The following is a 15,177-nucleotide window of genomic DNA, read 5'->3' on the forward strand; positions in this document are numbered from 1 at the left end:
TCCTTCTTCCCAGCTCGATCAGGCTGGCAACAAAACTAAGATATCTGTATAAAATGAAAGAGAACGCGCCACATTTATTTTCTTCCAAGGCTGACTTACTTCATTGAATATGATTATCTCCAGTTGCATCTATGAAAGTAGCATAATTATATTTCTCTTTATGGTTGACAACATTGCACTATGTGTGTGTGTGTGCGTGCATGCTGTGGTGTGTGTGTGTATGCATGTGTGTGCATGCTGTGGTGTGTGTGTTATGGTGTGTGTGCATGTGTGTGCGTGCTGTGGTGTTGTGCACGATGTGGTGTGTGTGTGTTGTGGTGTGTGTGTGATGTGGTGTGGTGGTGGTGGTAGGGTATGTGTGTGTGTTGTGGTGTGTGTGTGTGCATGTGTGTGCATGCTGTGGTGTGTGTGTGCATGTGTGTGTGTGCTGTGGTGTGTGTTGTGGTGTGTGTGTGTGTGTATGTGTGTGCATGCTATGGTGTGTGTGTTGTGGTGTGTGTGATGTGGTGTGGTGGTGGTGGTGGTGGTGTGTGTGTGTGTGTGCATGTGTGTGTGTTGTGGTGTGTGTGTGTGCGCATGTGTGTGTGTGTGCTGTGGTGTGTGTGTGTGTGTGTGTGTGTGTGTGTGTGTGCATTTTCATTGTCTGTTCCTCTGCTGTTGGACACCTGGGATGGGCCCCCGGTGACCATTATGAACAATGTAACAATGAGCGCAGGAGGGCAGGTATCTCTGTGATGCGTTGATGTGGAATCACAGGTAAACCCCCAGGAACTGTGGCTTAGCTGAGGGAATGGAAGGCAGATTTGTTGCTTCTTGTTATTTTAATCACTCACTTTTGTTTAATCCCCTTTTCATATATTTGTCTCACAAATTATTGACACTTGCAGCAGCTCCACTGTCTGCTACAGAGGTCCAGGCCTTCCCTGAATGAAAATGCTTTGAAGTGGGTTAACCATCACAGGTATCCTGGAGGAAGAAGACTTTGAAAGGCTTTTTAGAGACCAGAGCTTCCTTCTATACATTCATAGCAAATAGTTGCAGAAACACTGAATTCATTAAAAGGACTTTTTTTTCATGCTTGTTTTTCACCAAACATGTTTTCGTGTGCATGTGTGTGCGTGTGTATGTGTGTGTGTTTATTGAAAATAATATTTTCCTACAGTATATTCCAACCATGGTTTCTTTTCTCCTAGCCTCCCCCAGATCTTCCCCACTTACCCACCCTCCACACCCTGCCTTTCTCTCTGGAAAACAAACTGGCAAACCAAAAGCCCCCCAAACAAACCTGAATTTTAAAAAGCACAGAAATATGCACGCATGCACACACACACACTAATATACACAATCAGAAGCTGTAATATGCAAGCAAAAGACCAATCAGACAAAAGAATGCCGAGACAAAGCATTATGAGACCAAAAAAAAAAAAAAAAAAAGAAGTCTACAGAAATACCATTGAGTTCGTTTTACCTTGGCCATCTACTGTTGGGTACAGTGGATATCCTGAAGTGTGGTTTATATACCTGGTAAGACTCCATTGGAGAAAATTAATTTTTCCTTTGTAAGTAGTTGTCAAGTGGAGATATATCCTTCATTAGGGGGCTAGGGGGCTTCTGTATACGTCCCCTCCCAGCCCTGGGGACCCCATCTGGCTTGAACCTGTGCAGGTCTTATGCATGCTGCCACCGTCTCTGTATGTTCATATGGGTCAGTCCTCCTGCCTCTAGGAGACGCTGCTTCCTTGGTGTCTTCCATCCCCTCTGGTTCCTCTCATCTTTCCTCTTCCACACAACTCTCTGAACCCTGTGGGGAGGGGCCTGACGAAGGCATCTCATCTCATCTTTTGAGAAGTGTCCCTTTCCTTAAGTATTTGCGGAATGGGTTGGTTGAGTCTGTGTTTGATATTTTTGAGTTCTTTGTATTTTCTGTATTCTAGACAATAATTTTCTTCTTGGATGGGTGGGTATCTGGCAAAGACTTTCCCCGATTCTGTGGGCTGTCGCTTTGCTCGATGAAGTGTTTGCTATGAAGAAGCTTTTCAATGTCGTGAAATCACATTTCTTGGTTGTTGGCATTATTTTCTGAGCAACCAGAATCCCAGTGAGCAGGTCTTGGCCTCTGCCTGCATCTCCCTACATCTTCTAGCACTTTCAGGTCTCAGCTCTCACACGGAGGTCCTAATTCATCAGGATTCTAGTTGTGAATGCCGGTCCTTCACCTGTTCATCCCTTCCTGGTGTCTGGCTCGCCTCTTGGAGCTTGTGTTTGCATTCTCCTGTAGATTCTTTGTTGTCATAACTACTCCTAGAGAGATGTGGGTGAAGATCTATTCAATCCTGATAGGGTACCACAGCAAAGATTACCCCCACAGCTCTGCGTGGTGAAACAGTGAATTTATTGGGCTTACAGACAGAGGGCAAAGGAGGAATTACTCACAGAATATGAGGGACTGCTAAACAGTTACAGTCACAAAGTTCCACCCTAGCTGGTTATGAATGGATGCTGCACCAGGAAGGCCCACTTCTACTTTAGCCTTCTACTTCCTGTATTCTGCGTAATGGCTAGAATTCCATGTGTGAACCTCTTGATCCTTCCTTCCTTCCCTTGTAGCTCTCAAGCCAAGAGGATTTCCACCTCTAGACGGCAAGGTGGTGAACAAGTTCTCGCTGGAGGGAAAGGCCAAATGACAGCCCTCTGGTTTGAAGCAGGCTTCTATCGTCCTGTATGCCACACAATCCTGCTCGAGGGTTTCTTCTCTGCAGCCTAGCTAGCACCATGCTTCCCAGGCTGCAGGCCGTAGTCCCACAATGCTTGCTTTCCCCTCTCTAAGAGTATATTCACCGAAAGTCTTGAGTTGTCCAGCAAGCCACTTTTTGAACTGATATTCATGGCTGCTCCTGTCAAGCACCCGGAAGAGAGGATGTCCCCCGCTGTCTCTTGCCAGCATAATGCCAGACATCTTTTCTCTCATGCCCACTATTTTTCTGTTCCGTAAAGTATCCATTCTTGAAAATGCGGTGCAGCCGCAGAAGCGCTGGCTTCGTAGCATGACACTATCGTCCTTACCCTCCCTGGCTGGGTACGTACCTGGGAACTAACTTGAAATTTGGACTAAAACCTAAAAACCAGTAACAGGAGAACAACACCTAACACCAGTTTGAATACCTACCAGACTCTATAGTAGGTGCTAAATGTGAGTTACAGCATCATACTTTACAAGAAGATACTGTTGTTCTCAGGGTAAAGTGAGAGCGTGGAGTTTGCCCAGTCAGTCATTGGGGAGTTACACCTCAGAGCAAGAGTTGGAATAAGGGATGATTCAGGGAACATATTTCTGTGAGGCCAATAACAAGGGTAAAGTCCACTGTGTGTTAAACTTAAGGTATATCTTGTTTTCTCAATTGTAAAATAACTTCCAACAATTGATACTCTCTTTCCATTCTGCATCCCAGGCCCTTTAGCCTTTCTTAGGCCTTAAAGTTAGGCTGGTTGTCTGTCCTCCATTCCTGTCTGGTTTTCTGTCCTCCAGTCCTCTCCTCCTCAGACTGTGAGCTTGTCCCAGGGCAGCAGCTGTTGTGACTCTCCCTCCTGGGTCCTCTGAAGTCCTGCCCTTGTAAGTTAGGGTGCCTTTCTCTTAAAGATGGGTTTGCTATTTCACCAAATTCTGTATCTCATGTTCTTCTCAGGAAATGTTTGCTGAACTAAATTACTATCACAGTACAAAGTGGGGATTAGGGGGAAACGTGGAAACCTAGACACAGAGATGTGTGTGTATGTAAACAAGCAACTGTTGATATTAATGAAGCCTCCGCTTGTTTCCAGGTTTCCACTGCACAGATGTGTCCCACATTATGAAACCTCTTTCTGTCTCAAGGCATAACATTATTACGCTATAACTGATTAGGGTAGGATTTGTAGAATAACTGCTATGCTGGAGTGATAAAAGCTATTTATCGTTTATGAAAATCAGACTGAAGAGTTAGAAGAACGATATCTGAGTTCTTGTCACCCTATTGCTTTATTTGTATGATTTAATGAAGTTGCTTGACCCTATCAGTGAAAGCCAAAAAGCATCTTAAAAACAAAGATTGATTCGCTAGTGTGCAGAACTGGAGCCTGCAAGATTAGTTTATTCATGCCGGGATACATTCTGCAACATTCTTTTATCTTGCTGTGCACTGAGAATTTTCCTTTTGTTTTGATTTTGATTCATTTCAACAGACCTCAAGAAAGCCTCCAATTCCAATGCTGCAAAGGCCAGTCTACCAAAATCCGGGCTCCGTCCTCCTGGCTATTCACGACTCCCTGCAGCCAAGCTGGCGGCCTTCGGCTTCGTAAGGAGCTCCAGCATCTCTGCGGTGCCCAGCAGCCAATCCCTGGACAGCGTGCAGCCGGAGCAGAGCAGGCCGGTCACCCGTGAGTGGGGCAAAGGGGCTGAGGAAGTTAGAGGAGATGCCTGTGCCCTGCCAGGGGCTGCCGGCAGACAGAGGATACTTAGGGACCCTGTGTACTGTTTCCTTGGTTAGTGAAGAAAAGAACTTGGATCTATTAACTTGAATCTTAATCATCCACCAAAGAAAAACAGCCTATTTGACCCTCCTTTTTCTCAGTTACAGGGAATTAATACTCCTGTAGTGGACCCAGGCTCAGTTCCCAGAACCCACACTGGGCAGTTTACAAACACACCTAGAATTTCAGATTCAAGCGGGCGATCTGATGCCCCCTTCTGGCCTCCGTGGGCACTACAAGTATACAGTGCACATAAATACACAGGAGCATGCGCGTGCACACACACAAATAATAAAACAAATACATCTTAAAAGAATCATCCTGAGAGACTATTCTTGAGGCCACTCATGAGTGAGTGTCAGGGTTTGCGACCTTAGGCAACTTGATTTGGAAAGATGAGCTAAAACTCACTTGAAATGACTGCGTTTCATTTCTTAAGATGAGCATACATTCCGTTAATTATTAAGTAGGATCTGGGTTCTGTGGACGGTTTGAAGTAGAAAATCACCAGTCCCTTTGGAGGGCTAATCAATGAAAAACGAGGGTTAAAATGAGAGATCCCTGGAATGTGAACTCGATATTGCGCTCATGAGTGCTATAAAATGCATTTATATACATGGCTCACTTGATTATCTGCACCTGACACACATCTTTAAAAGATCAGAGTTGACAAGAGGCGTTATTAATAACTCCTATAGAAACAGCCATCAGCTTGTCTCATGTTCCCCTGGCAAAGAGGGAGTCATTTTTTATTCATGGAGAAAGGAGCCGCCAGTGACCTGGGAGGTCAGGTTCCCGAGAAGCGATTTCTCATCTGAGATTAAACCTTATTGATGTCTGTGCGCAGTCCTCAGCTCCCACCTCCTCCCAGCGATGGGAGTAGAGTACCAACTTGTGTTTCTTTCTTTCTTTCTTTCTTTGGTCTTGGTTTTAAGGAAAGTTGCCTGTTTATGGTTGTTAATATAAACTATAAATCGAAGCTTTGGTTTATAGTGACAAACAATGCCATCAGAACAGCCGCGTTTTTTCATCGCTGTCCCACTTTGCAAAGATTAGCCTGTTTTCCCCCTTTGCTTCTTCTACACCGGTTCAGCACCCATCCCCCTGCCCCCATGCATTTTACATGTAAGTAACCCACATGTGAATGAGCCGCAGGAGTCCTCTCCCTCTTGGGGACGGGAAAGAGAGCTTGCTGATGAGCCTGTGCTGATTAAAGGCTGCATAGCCTGTGACATGTGGTGGAGGAGGGATAGGAGGGCCAAGCACGGGGTTTCTCCTGTGCTGCTGAGAGGGCGGACCTGGCACCCCGAAAGAACCGGTCCAGGCTATTGCTACGCTATTGCTACCGTGTTCCATCTTGTGGCGATTGCTCTGTATCAGAATGACAGCATTCTTCTTTAGTGTAAAAAGCAAGAAATCTGGAGGTGGAAGAGGACAGATTAAAAACGCGATTGGCGAGTTTTTGAAAGCCATTAGCGCTAGAGGAATGAACTGGGAGTGTTTACTGGGTACCTTGCTTTCCTTCCGTGTGTGTTTTAAATCTTTCAAAAGGAGGTTAAAATCCTACCCTCCCCATGGCTGCCTAAAATAACAGCTTTATTGAGGTGTAATCCATACACCATGTAATTCACTCACTTAAAGTGTACAATTCAGTTTTTTGTTTTGTTGGTATATCTAGAGGGTTGTGTAACTTCAGTACACTCAGTTTTAGAACATTTCCAGTATCCCTCCCCGAGAGAAACCTAGCGATCCACTAATGCTCTACCCTGTCTCCCTCCAGTCTCCAGCTCCAGAAACCATTAATCTACTTCTTTCTTGCTTGCTTGCTTGCTTGCTTGCTTGCTTGCTTGCTTCCTTCCTTCCTTCCTTCCTTCCTTCCTTCCTTCCTTTCCCTCCCTCCCTCCCTCCCTCCCTCTTTCTTTCTTTCTTTCTTTCTTTCTTTCTTTCTTTCTTTCTTTCTTTCTTTCTTTCTTTCTTTCTTTCTTTCTTTCTTTCCTTCCTCTCTTTCTTTCTTTCCTCTCTCTTTCTTTCCTCTCTCTCTCTTTCTTTCTTTCCTCTCTTTCTTTCCTCTTTCTTTCTTTCTTTCTTTCTTTCTTTCTTTCTTTCTTTCTTTCTTCCTTCCTTCCTTCCTTCCTTCCTTCCTTCCTTTCCCTCCCTCCCTCCCTCCCTCTTTCTTTCTTTCTTTCTTTCTTTCTTTCTTTCTTTCTTTCTTTCTTTCTTTCTTTCGATTCTCTTCACTCACTGAACTCCACGCTCTTTCTTCAGAAAACAGGAAAACAAAAAACAAACAGAATAATAAAAGAAAAATACAATAAAAAACACAGAGATATGCATACACAACCCTCCAATCTGCCACAAATTAGAAATCACAATATAGAAGCAAAAGACCAATACTGCCCAGAGTAATATAAGACAGAAAGTCTATGGAAATAGTGTTGAGTCTATTTTGCTTTCTTTACTTCGTATCTTCACATTTAATGTTTTCCAGAAAGATCTTAGACACTTTTGATTTTTTTCTTCTAGTTTTGGTGAGTTATAATGTAACGAAAGGTGTAGTATCAACTTTTTTTCTTCAGTTTGCTTAGTGTTGCTCTGATTAAACACCACCAGCAAAAGCAACTTGGGGAAGAAAGGGTTAATTGCAAGTTACAGGTCACAGTCCACCATGAAGGAAAGCCAGGGGAAGAATTGAAGAAAGAAACCTGGAGGCAGGAACTGAAGCAGAGAACATGGAGGAACACTGCTAACTGGCTTGCTCTCCATGGCTTGCTCAGTCTGCTTTCTTATATAGCCCAGGACCACATTCTCAAGGGTGGTCCCACCCACAATGGGCTTGGGTCTCCCATATCAGTCGCTAATTAAGAAAAAACGTCCTACAAATATGCCCACAGGGCAATCTGATGGAGGCAATTCCTCAATTAAAATTTCTTCTTCCCAAATGACTCTAGCTTATGTCAAGTTGACAAAATAATCAACACAAACATATAGCATGTTATTTTAGTATATATGTATGTATGTGTATATATATATATACAATATGATATATGATAAATACTATATATTTTAATATTTTATATATTTCATGTTTGAATATATAAAAATCATATATATGAAATATACATAGCATATATATTATGAAGTAATTACTGCATCACGCTAATTACCTCAATCACTTTGTGTAGTTCCTCTGTGTGCACGTGTTGGGAATGTTTAGGGCTTGATTTCTTAGCACATTTCAAGTACCTGACACAGAATGGTTAGCTGTCCACACCATACCGTAATCAGAGCAGCAGAGTCTGACTGCCCTGTGTCAATGAGACTCTGTTCTGTTGGGTTTTAAGAGCCACTGCAGAATAACAGTGGTGGACGTGTACTCTAGAGACATTAGGATTTACATACCACCCCTGAGTTTACTAGATCTATGACTTTGGTGTTTTCATAATAAAACAGTGTAGGTAATAACTGAACTAAGTTTAAAACCATCAAGAGGGTAAATCGGGAGCACTAACTGAAAGTAATATATACTGAGTGTTTAGAACACAGCTTTGCAAAAAAATAGTTTTTCTTAGGCTCTTTCTACCTGTGGGCCATGTCAATGAAGTTCAGTGTTGACCATTCAAAAACCCAGGTGGGGAAATGGCCATGTTGTCAGAGAGATGATGCTCATTCCAGTGCCTATATTTTATATTATATATATATTATATTTTATAATCACCTACATATTATGATCAATAACTTTTGAGTGTTAAAGTAAAATTTAGAGGCTGGAGTGATGGCTCAGTTGTTAAAACACTGGCTGCTCTTCCAGAGGTCCCAGTTTGATTTCCAGCATCCACAAGGTAGCTCTCAACTACCAGGGGTATCTTCAGCTCCAGGAGATCCAACACCCTTACCTGCCTCCACTGTCATCAGGCATGCGTGTATTACTAAAACATTTATGAGACTTGATGTTGACTTTCATGGCATTCTCTTAGGTCAGGGCTGCAAGTTTATATATCCTTTTGGTATGTAAAGAAACAAAGGCAAGGGAAGCTGGAGAGGGCTGTGCCATGTCTTTAGAGTGTATAAGGAAATACGTTCAATTAGGTTCCCTTTTAAAGACATACATTTATAGGGCTGGCGAGATGGCTCAGCAGGTAAGAACACCTACTGCTCTTCTGAAGGTCCTGAGTTCAAATCCCAGCAACCACATGGTAGCTCACAACCACCTGTAATGAGATCTGACACCCTTTTCTGATGCATCTGAAGACAGCTACAGTACACTTATTTATAATAATAAATAAATCTTTGGGCCTGAGTGAGTGGGCCGACCTGAGCAAACGGGGTTGACCAGAGCAAGCAGGACTGACCAGAGCGATGAGCAAGCAGAGGTCCTAAATTCAGTTCCCAAACAACGACATGAAGGCTCACAACCACAGTGTACTCATAAAATAAATAAATAAAATCTTTTAAAAAGAGAGAGAGAAAAAGAAATACATTTATAAAAGGTGACCTTAGTCTAGTCTGGTGGCGTTTAAACCCTCGAATTAAAATAGAACTGAGAGTTGGAGCTGTCTTTATTTCTGACGGGGACAGGGAGGGTGCTTGCTTTTACAGTATGTGAGGGGCTGGCTTCATACAACTTGGCATGTGGCTGGGCTCTGATTTGTAATGTTCTGCTGTTTACTTGAGTATCTCCATTCAGTTTGGGTGGTAGAGGGAAAGAGGACGGAGAACAAAGTCCCAAGTGTGCTTCTCCTTTTCTGTGGAAATGCAGAACTCAAACAAGCATCGCTGATAAGGTTTGAGCATCTGGTTCCTTGGAATCCGAAACCGTCTAATTTGAAGCATTCTTCCTAAGGAAGAGAAATAGAGTCATTTTTCTTGAGTCTTGCTGGTAATTTTCTGTGATTCCCACACATTCTTCATACACATTTACGGAGAAGAACATGGGTTTTTCTGCATGGGACTTACCATCGCTTTTGTGGGAGTCTGATTTCTGTACTATTTAAGTAACGGTTATCCTCCTGACTCAGATAGACTGGGAAAAAAATCTGCCAGGAATCATATTCTCTGTCGAAAGAATTTCCAGCTTTATAAACGTCATATTTTTTATCATTCAAGATCCTTCATGAATCAAAGGCACCTGAGCTACGGAAACAGCACATATATGACGTCACTGAAACCTGGGGGATGATACATACAAGCCATTTAACTTCAGTGGACTCAGGCGCTGCTGTGGTTTGGTTAAGCGTCCATTAGAGACCTTGTGTCACTGGCCTCTGACACTATTGGGAGGTGGGACCCAGTGGGAAGAAGTTGGGCCCTTGGGGACATGTCCTTAGAAGGAATATTCTGGCCCTGGCCCTTTAATTCCCCTGTTCCCTGTTGCCCAGAGGCAAATAGCTAAGCCTGCTGCACAGTCCTACATGCATAGACTCGAACCCCTGAAACCATGAGTAAAACTCCGCCCCTTTTTGTGGGGCTGAGATCCACAAGTGCTTTACCCGTTTTCCCAGCTGGAGTCTCAGGTTCTTCATTAGTGACGCCACTCAACACCCCCTCTCAATGATTCTAAAACACAGAGGTATAATTAAAAAGGGGAGAGTCATCTGGGAAGAGGAAATCTCAATTGAGAAAAAATGTCTCTCTAAGATTGGCCTCTGGGCAAGTCTGTGAGGAGGATGATGATGGTGGTGGTGGTGATGATGATGATGATGGTGATGATGATCAATGTGGGAGGGCTCACTCTACCATGGTTGGTATCATCCCTGGGAAAGGGTCTTGGGTTGTATAAAAAAGCTGAGCAAGCCATGGGGAACCAGCCAGTACTCAGCGTTCTTCCATGGTTCCTGGATGAGTTTCTGCCCCGATTTCCTTCAGTGGTTAACTGTGGTCAGGACATGCTTTTGGTCATGATTTATTACAGCCAGAGAAAGCAAACTAGGAGAGGGAGGGAGGGCTGTTTATTCTCTTCCTATTATGTCATGGAGAGAGAACAGAGCATGAGTAGACCAGTCAGACCAGGCATTCTAGGGCTGTTAGCAAGCCTTTCCTATGTTGAGGGATGATATAGGAGCGCGGAACTCTCTTTACTTTGGAGAACACTGAGGCATAACTGTGAGATGATTTTCCACAACTCTGCCTCTGTGGCCCTCTGTGGGCTCTGCTGTGTGAGGGCTGTGTGGGGGTCACCAAGATACCCACTTACCAGGCAATTCAACACCCGTAAAGGCAACGGGAACACATGGGAAAACAAACAAAGCAATAAAAAGGACTTAGATGTATTTACTATGTACCATGTTTGCCCTCCATATATAAAAGTAAGCTTGGGTGTTTCATAGTTTTGATATAAATGTCTGGCTATTCCTGCAAAGGACTCAGTGAGAACCCAAAGCCCCCATAGAATAGCTAAGATATTGAGCCTTTGCTCTTGGGCTGGAGAGATGGCTCAGTGGTTAGGAGCACTGACTGCTCTTCCAGAGGTCCGGAGTTTAATTCCCAGCAACCACATGGTGACTTGCAACCATCTGTAATGGGATCTGGCACCCTATTCTGGTGTGCCTGAAGAGACTTTGCTCTTTAAGTGGGGGTCCAATACTTTTTGTTTCCATTTCTTTTCCAGGCAACAGCATTTCCTTTCCAGGCATGTTGCTTCCTCCCTGTGTGATTTCTTTCTTCTCTGCCTGTAGTTGTTCTCTATTCAAAGGCTGAGATACTATGTATTTCTCAGTGCAGGGTGCAAGGTTACAGTGTTTGGCCGTGTCTAGCAGCAATGCATGCTGTAACCATAGCATCTGTGTCTCTCTGCCACTGGCCCCTGTGGAAACTTGGGTAATTTTTGTCTTGGTCAGCCAAGGACTCTTGTTCTAGTTTCTGTGGGTATGTGCTAATGCGGGCACCACCTATAGCTCAGAGCCTCAGGGGAGTATGGGCTGGCTATTCTCATTAACTCTCAGGGTCATGTGACACCTCCAGCACTTTATCTGCTTTCTCTGGTGTCTAGGGTCAGCGACTGAATGGGGGCAGCAGGTATGTGGAGGTCTTCAGTTGTTACAGGATATTCGAAACTGTTCCTAGTTAGAGTGTGGCTCAGCCTTAGCACACACCTTTAATCCCTCTGACGGGAATACAGACAGGCCCTTAGTACTTACTTTTTATCCCAAACAATGAAGGTAAAATTAGTTTGTAGGAGGAAGGGTCTATGTTTGAAAGAGATGTCTGAGTGGCTAATCAGAGAAAGATCTGACAGAATAGAAAACTCCCAACTCTCACGAGAAGAAAGAGGAAAGGGAAGCTACTTAAGGGAGAGAGAGACAGCACAGGAGGAAGAGAGTACAGAGCAGGAATTCAGTAGAGTTGAGAGGTAGAGTGGAGCAGCACAGAGAAGGAGAAGGAGGCAGTGTTACCAGGAAAGTTTTATAGAGATGGATTGAAAAGAGAACAAGCTAGACACAGGGAAAGACAGAAGGAGCAAGAGAATGAGAAGGAGCCAGGAGATTAGAAAAGATTGGTAAGAGTTAGTTTGAGGCTGAGCAGAGCAATTTGGAAACTGAGAGAAAGCAAGGTTGAATCAGTTTGAAGAGGAGTTTGAGCCAGAACAGCTGAGTTGAACCAACCAGCTAGAATTCAGAAAGAACAAGAAAGGGTGAGCTTATTCAGCAGCAAGTCTCAGAGGCTGAAAACCTTCTAGGCCTAGATAAGATTGTATGGAAGCCAGAGGCTTCCAGGACTAGGCCTAGGTTAGCAGGCAACAATTACAACAGGAGAATAAAAGTTACTTTGATGTTCAGTCACATTGCTACATTGTAAATATATATTCATACCCACTTACTGCAGGTTTGCCTAACGCTGAGGTGAGGTCTTTGATCCTTCCATCCCGCTTTGTCCGTGTCAAAGTAAGCATGGCCATCCCTCTGTATCTACAGGTATTGGAGCTAAAGATCCAACTGAACCTAAACCAAAAATACTTGGGGAAAAATGTGTTTGCATTAAACACATACTGATTTTTCTGGGGAAAAATGTGTTTGCATTAAACACATACTGATTTTTCTGGTCGCCATGTCTTGAGCATCACTGTAAAACAGCTTTCCCTAGCTCTTGTATGGCATTGGGTACTGTAATTAATCTAGAGATGATGTGTGGATCTGGACAATATGAGAACACTCTACACAAGCCCTGTGCCACCGTGCAGACATTGGTGGGTGTGCTGTGTCCTGGAGTGGGTCCCCAGCCGAAGAGCAGCTGCCACACACAACGCTGAGACTCGGGTCCTCCTTCCTCTCAGGTTTTAGAACCCGTGTGAGGCAGGGAGTTGACAGGCCAGACAGCTGCAGGCATGAGCTGCCAACACCTTTTGCTTCTGACCCCTTTGATTAGAAAATGGAAAACCTTAACACATCTCGGGCGCTGTCAGTCATGAGGCGTGATTCTAACGGTGGTGGTGATGATGTGGGAGACATCTGTTGCCGCCAGGAAGTCTTGCTAATGAAGGCAAATGAGCCTGGATAGACCCCCGTGATGATGGATTCCATGGGGGAAACCACCAATTAGGCAGGAGGTCCGGGGCAGCCACTGCTACACACAGGCGCTTGTTAGTGTGTGTCTAGCATAGCCCTGGAAACATGTGGGAAGCAAATAAGAGGTGTTTCCCTGCTGGGGTCTGCTTACACTTCCAGGGTTCTTTAGGTTTTCTTTGGAGCATCCTTTACAAGACTCTTGGGTACCCTTCACAGCCTGGCTCATGTCTTTCGTGTGCCCTCAGCAGCATGGTTCTTCTGGAAGCCCCTGCTTGCTATCAGAGACAGTGTGACGTGTGAGGGTTTGTAATTTTGATCCCATCCAGGTTACCACATTTGGAGAAGCAGATTCAAGCAGGGTAGGTGAGTGGACTCCCCACCCTCTCCACCTGAGTTAGGAGTGGGCCTGGTTCTGAAGCGACACTCTGGTGGTACACACCAGGGTGGACGCCCTAGATGTGGCATGGGATTTACTACAGGAAAATCTGTTTGTGTCACGACAGCCTGAGCCACAGGATCAAGTGTTTCCCTTGTTGAGGCCCCACACCATAAACTGACCTTACTTTGCCTTTGATGAGTGTCTACAGGAAGCCACCTTTAGCTGCCCCAAACGTACCCGGGCCTGTCTATGTGTTAAGATTCTCTGTGAGCAATCTCTAGAGAGCAGAGAGTGAGGATGTGTGTGTAATGAGGATGGGAATTTGCTGGACCCTGGGTACAAAGGAGTTAATAGATGTGCAAAGAACAGCCCACTGAAGGAGCAGAGGGACAGAGAACCCTCAGTTCACACAGGCAATGGTAAGCTGACATTGTCTCATCCGGACCATAAATTGTGCTGTAAGGGACTCCTGGAGAATACTCAGGAGGGAGTTGCTACAGGGGTGTCAAGACTCAAGAGACCGTGAGGCAGACAGAACAGTGGCTGAGGGGATCTGGTACCCAGGTCCTGACCTGTGTCCCTACCAACCAATTACAGAAGTCCCATGGGCACCCAGTGTCCTCTTCACAAAGCAAGTAAGGTAGTGGATTCCTGGGTGGCTTTGCAGATCCAAGGTCTCTGGTCCCATGACTCCTTCTTGTGATGGAGGTTCTCAGGAAGTTCTAGACTTCTCTTTGTTCAGTGTTTCTGTTCAGAAACTGTAAGGAAGGACATATTTCCTGTTGGTTTAAAAGTCACACCTGGAGAGTCTGTGTTCTCCATGCAATCCTTCCTTTCCCTTCGGAGAAGAGGAGGCCTCCCGTGGATAGCAACCTGTCTTGGCACATCAAGTTATAGTAGGACTAGGCACATCTTCTATCGAGGCCAGACAAGGCAGTCCAGTTAGGAGAAAGGGGTCTAAAGGCAAGAAACAGAGTCAGATACAGTTGGTTCCTGTTGTTAGGAGTCTAACGTGGAGGCTGGGTTTTATACCTGTTACAAATGTATAGGTGACCTAGGTCCAGCCTGTGTATACTCTCTGTTCAGTGGTTCAGTCTCTGTGGACTCTTAGCTGATTCTGTAGGTTTTCTTGTGGTGTCCTTGACTTCTCTGTCTCCTTCAATCCTTCCTCCCCCTCTTCCATAGGATCCCCCCAGCTCCTCCTAATGTTTGGCTGTGGGTCTCTTCATCTGTTTCCATTAGTCGCCGGATGAAGTCTCTCAGATTACACTTATACTAAGCACCTATCTGCAAGTGTTGCAGAATATCATTCATTGGGTCAGCGGTTGGCTCTCTCTCTCAAGGCATGGGTCTCAAGCTGTGCCAGTCCTTGGTTAGCCATCCCTCAGTCTCTGCTCCATCTTTACCCCTGCACATCTTGTAGGCAGGACAAATTGTGGGTCTAGGGTTTTATGGCTGGGTTGGTGTCCCAGTCCCTCCATTGGAAGTCTTTTCTGGTTACAGGAGGTAGACTTTTCAGGTTCTGTATCCCCCATTGCTAGGAGTCTTAGATGGGATCACCCTCATAGATTCTTAGGAGTTTCCATTGTCCTGAGTTTCTAGCATGCCCCAGAGATGTGCCCCCCCCATTCCAGTTCTCTCTCCATCCCTCTCTTCTCCCCATACTTGATTGCCCCTACTCTCTTTCCCAGCCCCTAAACCACCAAGCTCACTCCCTCCATATACCCCATGTCTGTTCTGTTTCTCCCTCTCAATGAAATTCAAGCATCCACCCTTGGGCCCTCCTTATTACGT

At 44.8% G+C, this 15,177-nt stretch overlaps 1 protein-coding gene across 1 annotated transcript in view; it reads left to right on the forward strand.

The window, feature by feature from the left end:
• Mtus2 (microtubule associated scaffold protein 2) overlaps nt 1-15,177 on the forward strand; it is a 355,323-nt gene that overhangs the window by 145,349 nt on the left and 194,797 nt on the right. The window contains exon 4 of the mRNA XM_029477860.2: nt 4,219-4,413. Coding sequence (XP_029333720.1) covers nt 4,219-4,413 — 195 coding nt within the window. The remainder of the gene's footprint in view (nt 1-4,218; nt 4,414-15,177) is intronic.

The sequence above is a fragment of the Mus caroli genome, unplaced genomic scaffold, assembly GCF_978045245.1.
Source record: "Mus caroli unplaced genomic scaffold, Mus_caroli_1 scaffold_4, whole genome shotgun sequence".
Lineage (NCBI taxonomy): Eukaryota > Metazoa > Chordata > Mammalia > Rodentia > Muridae > Mus > Mus caroli.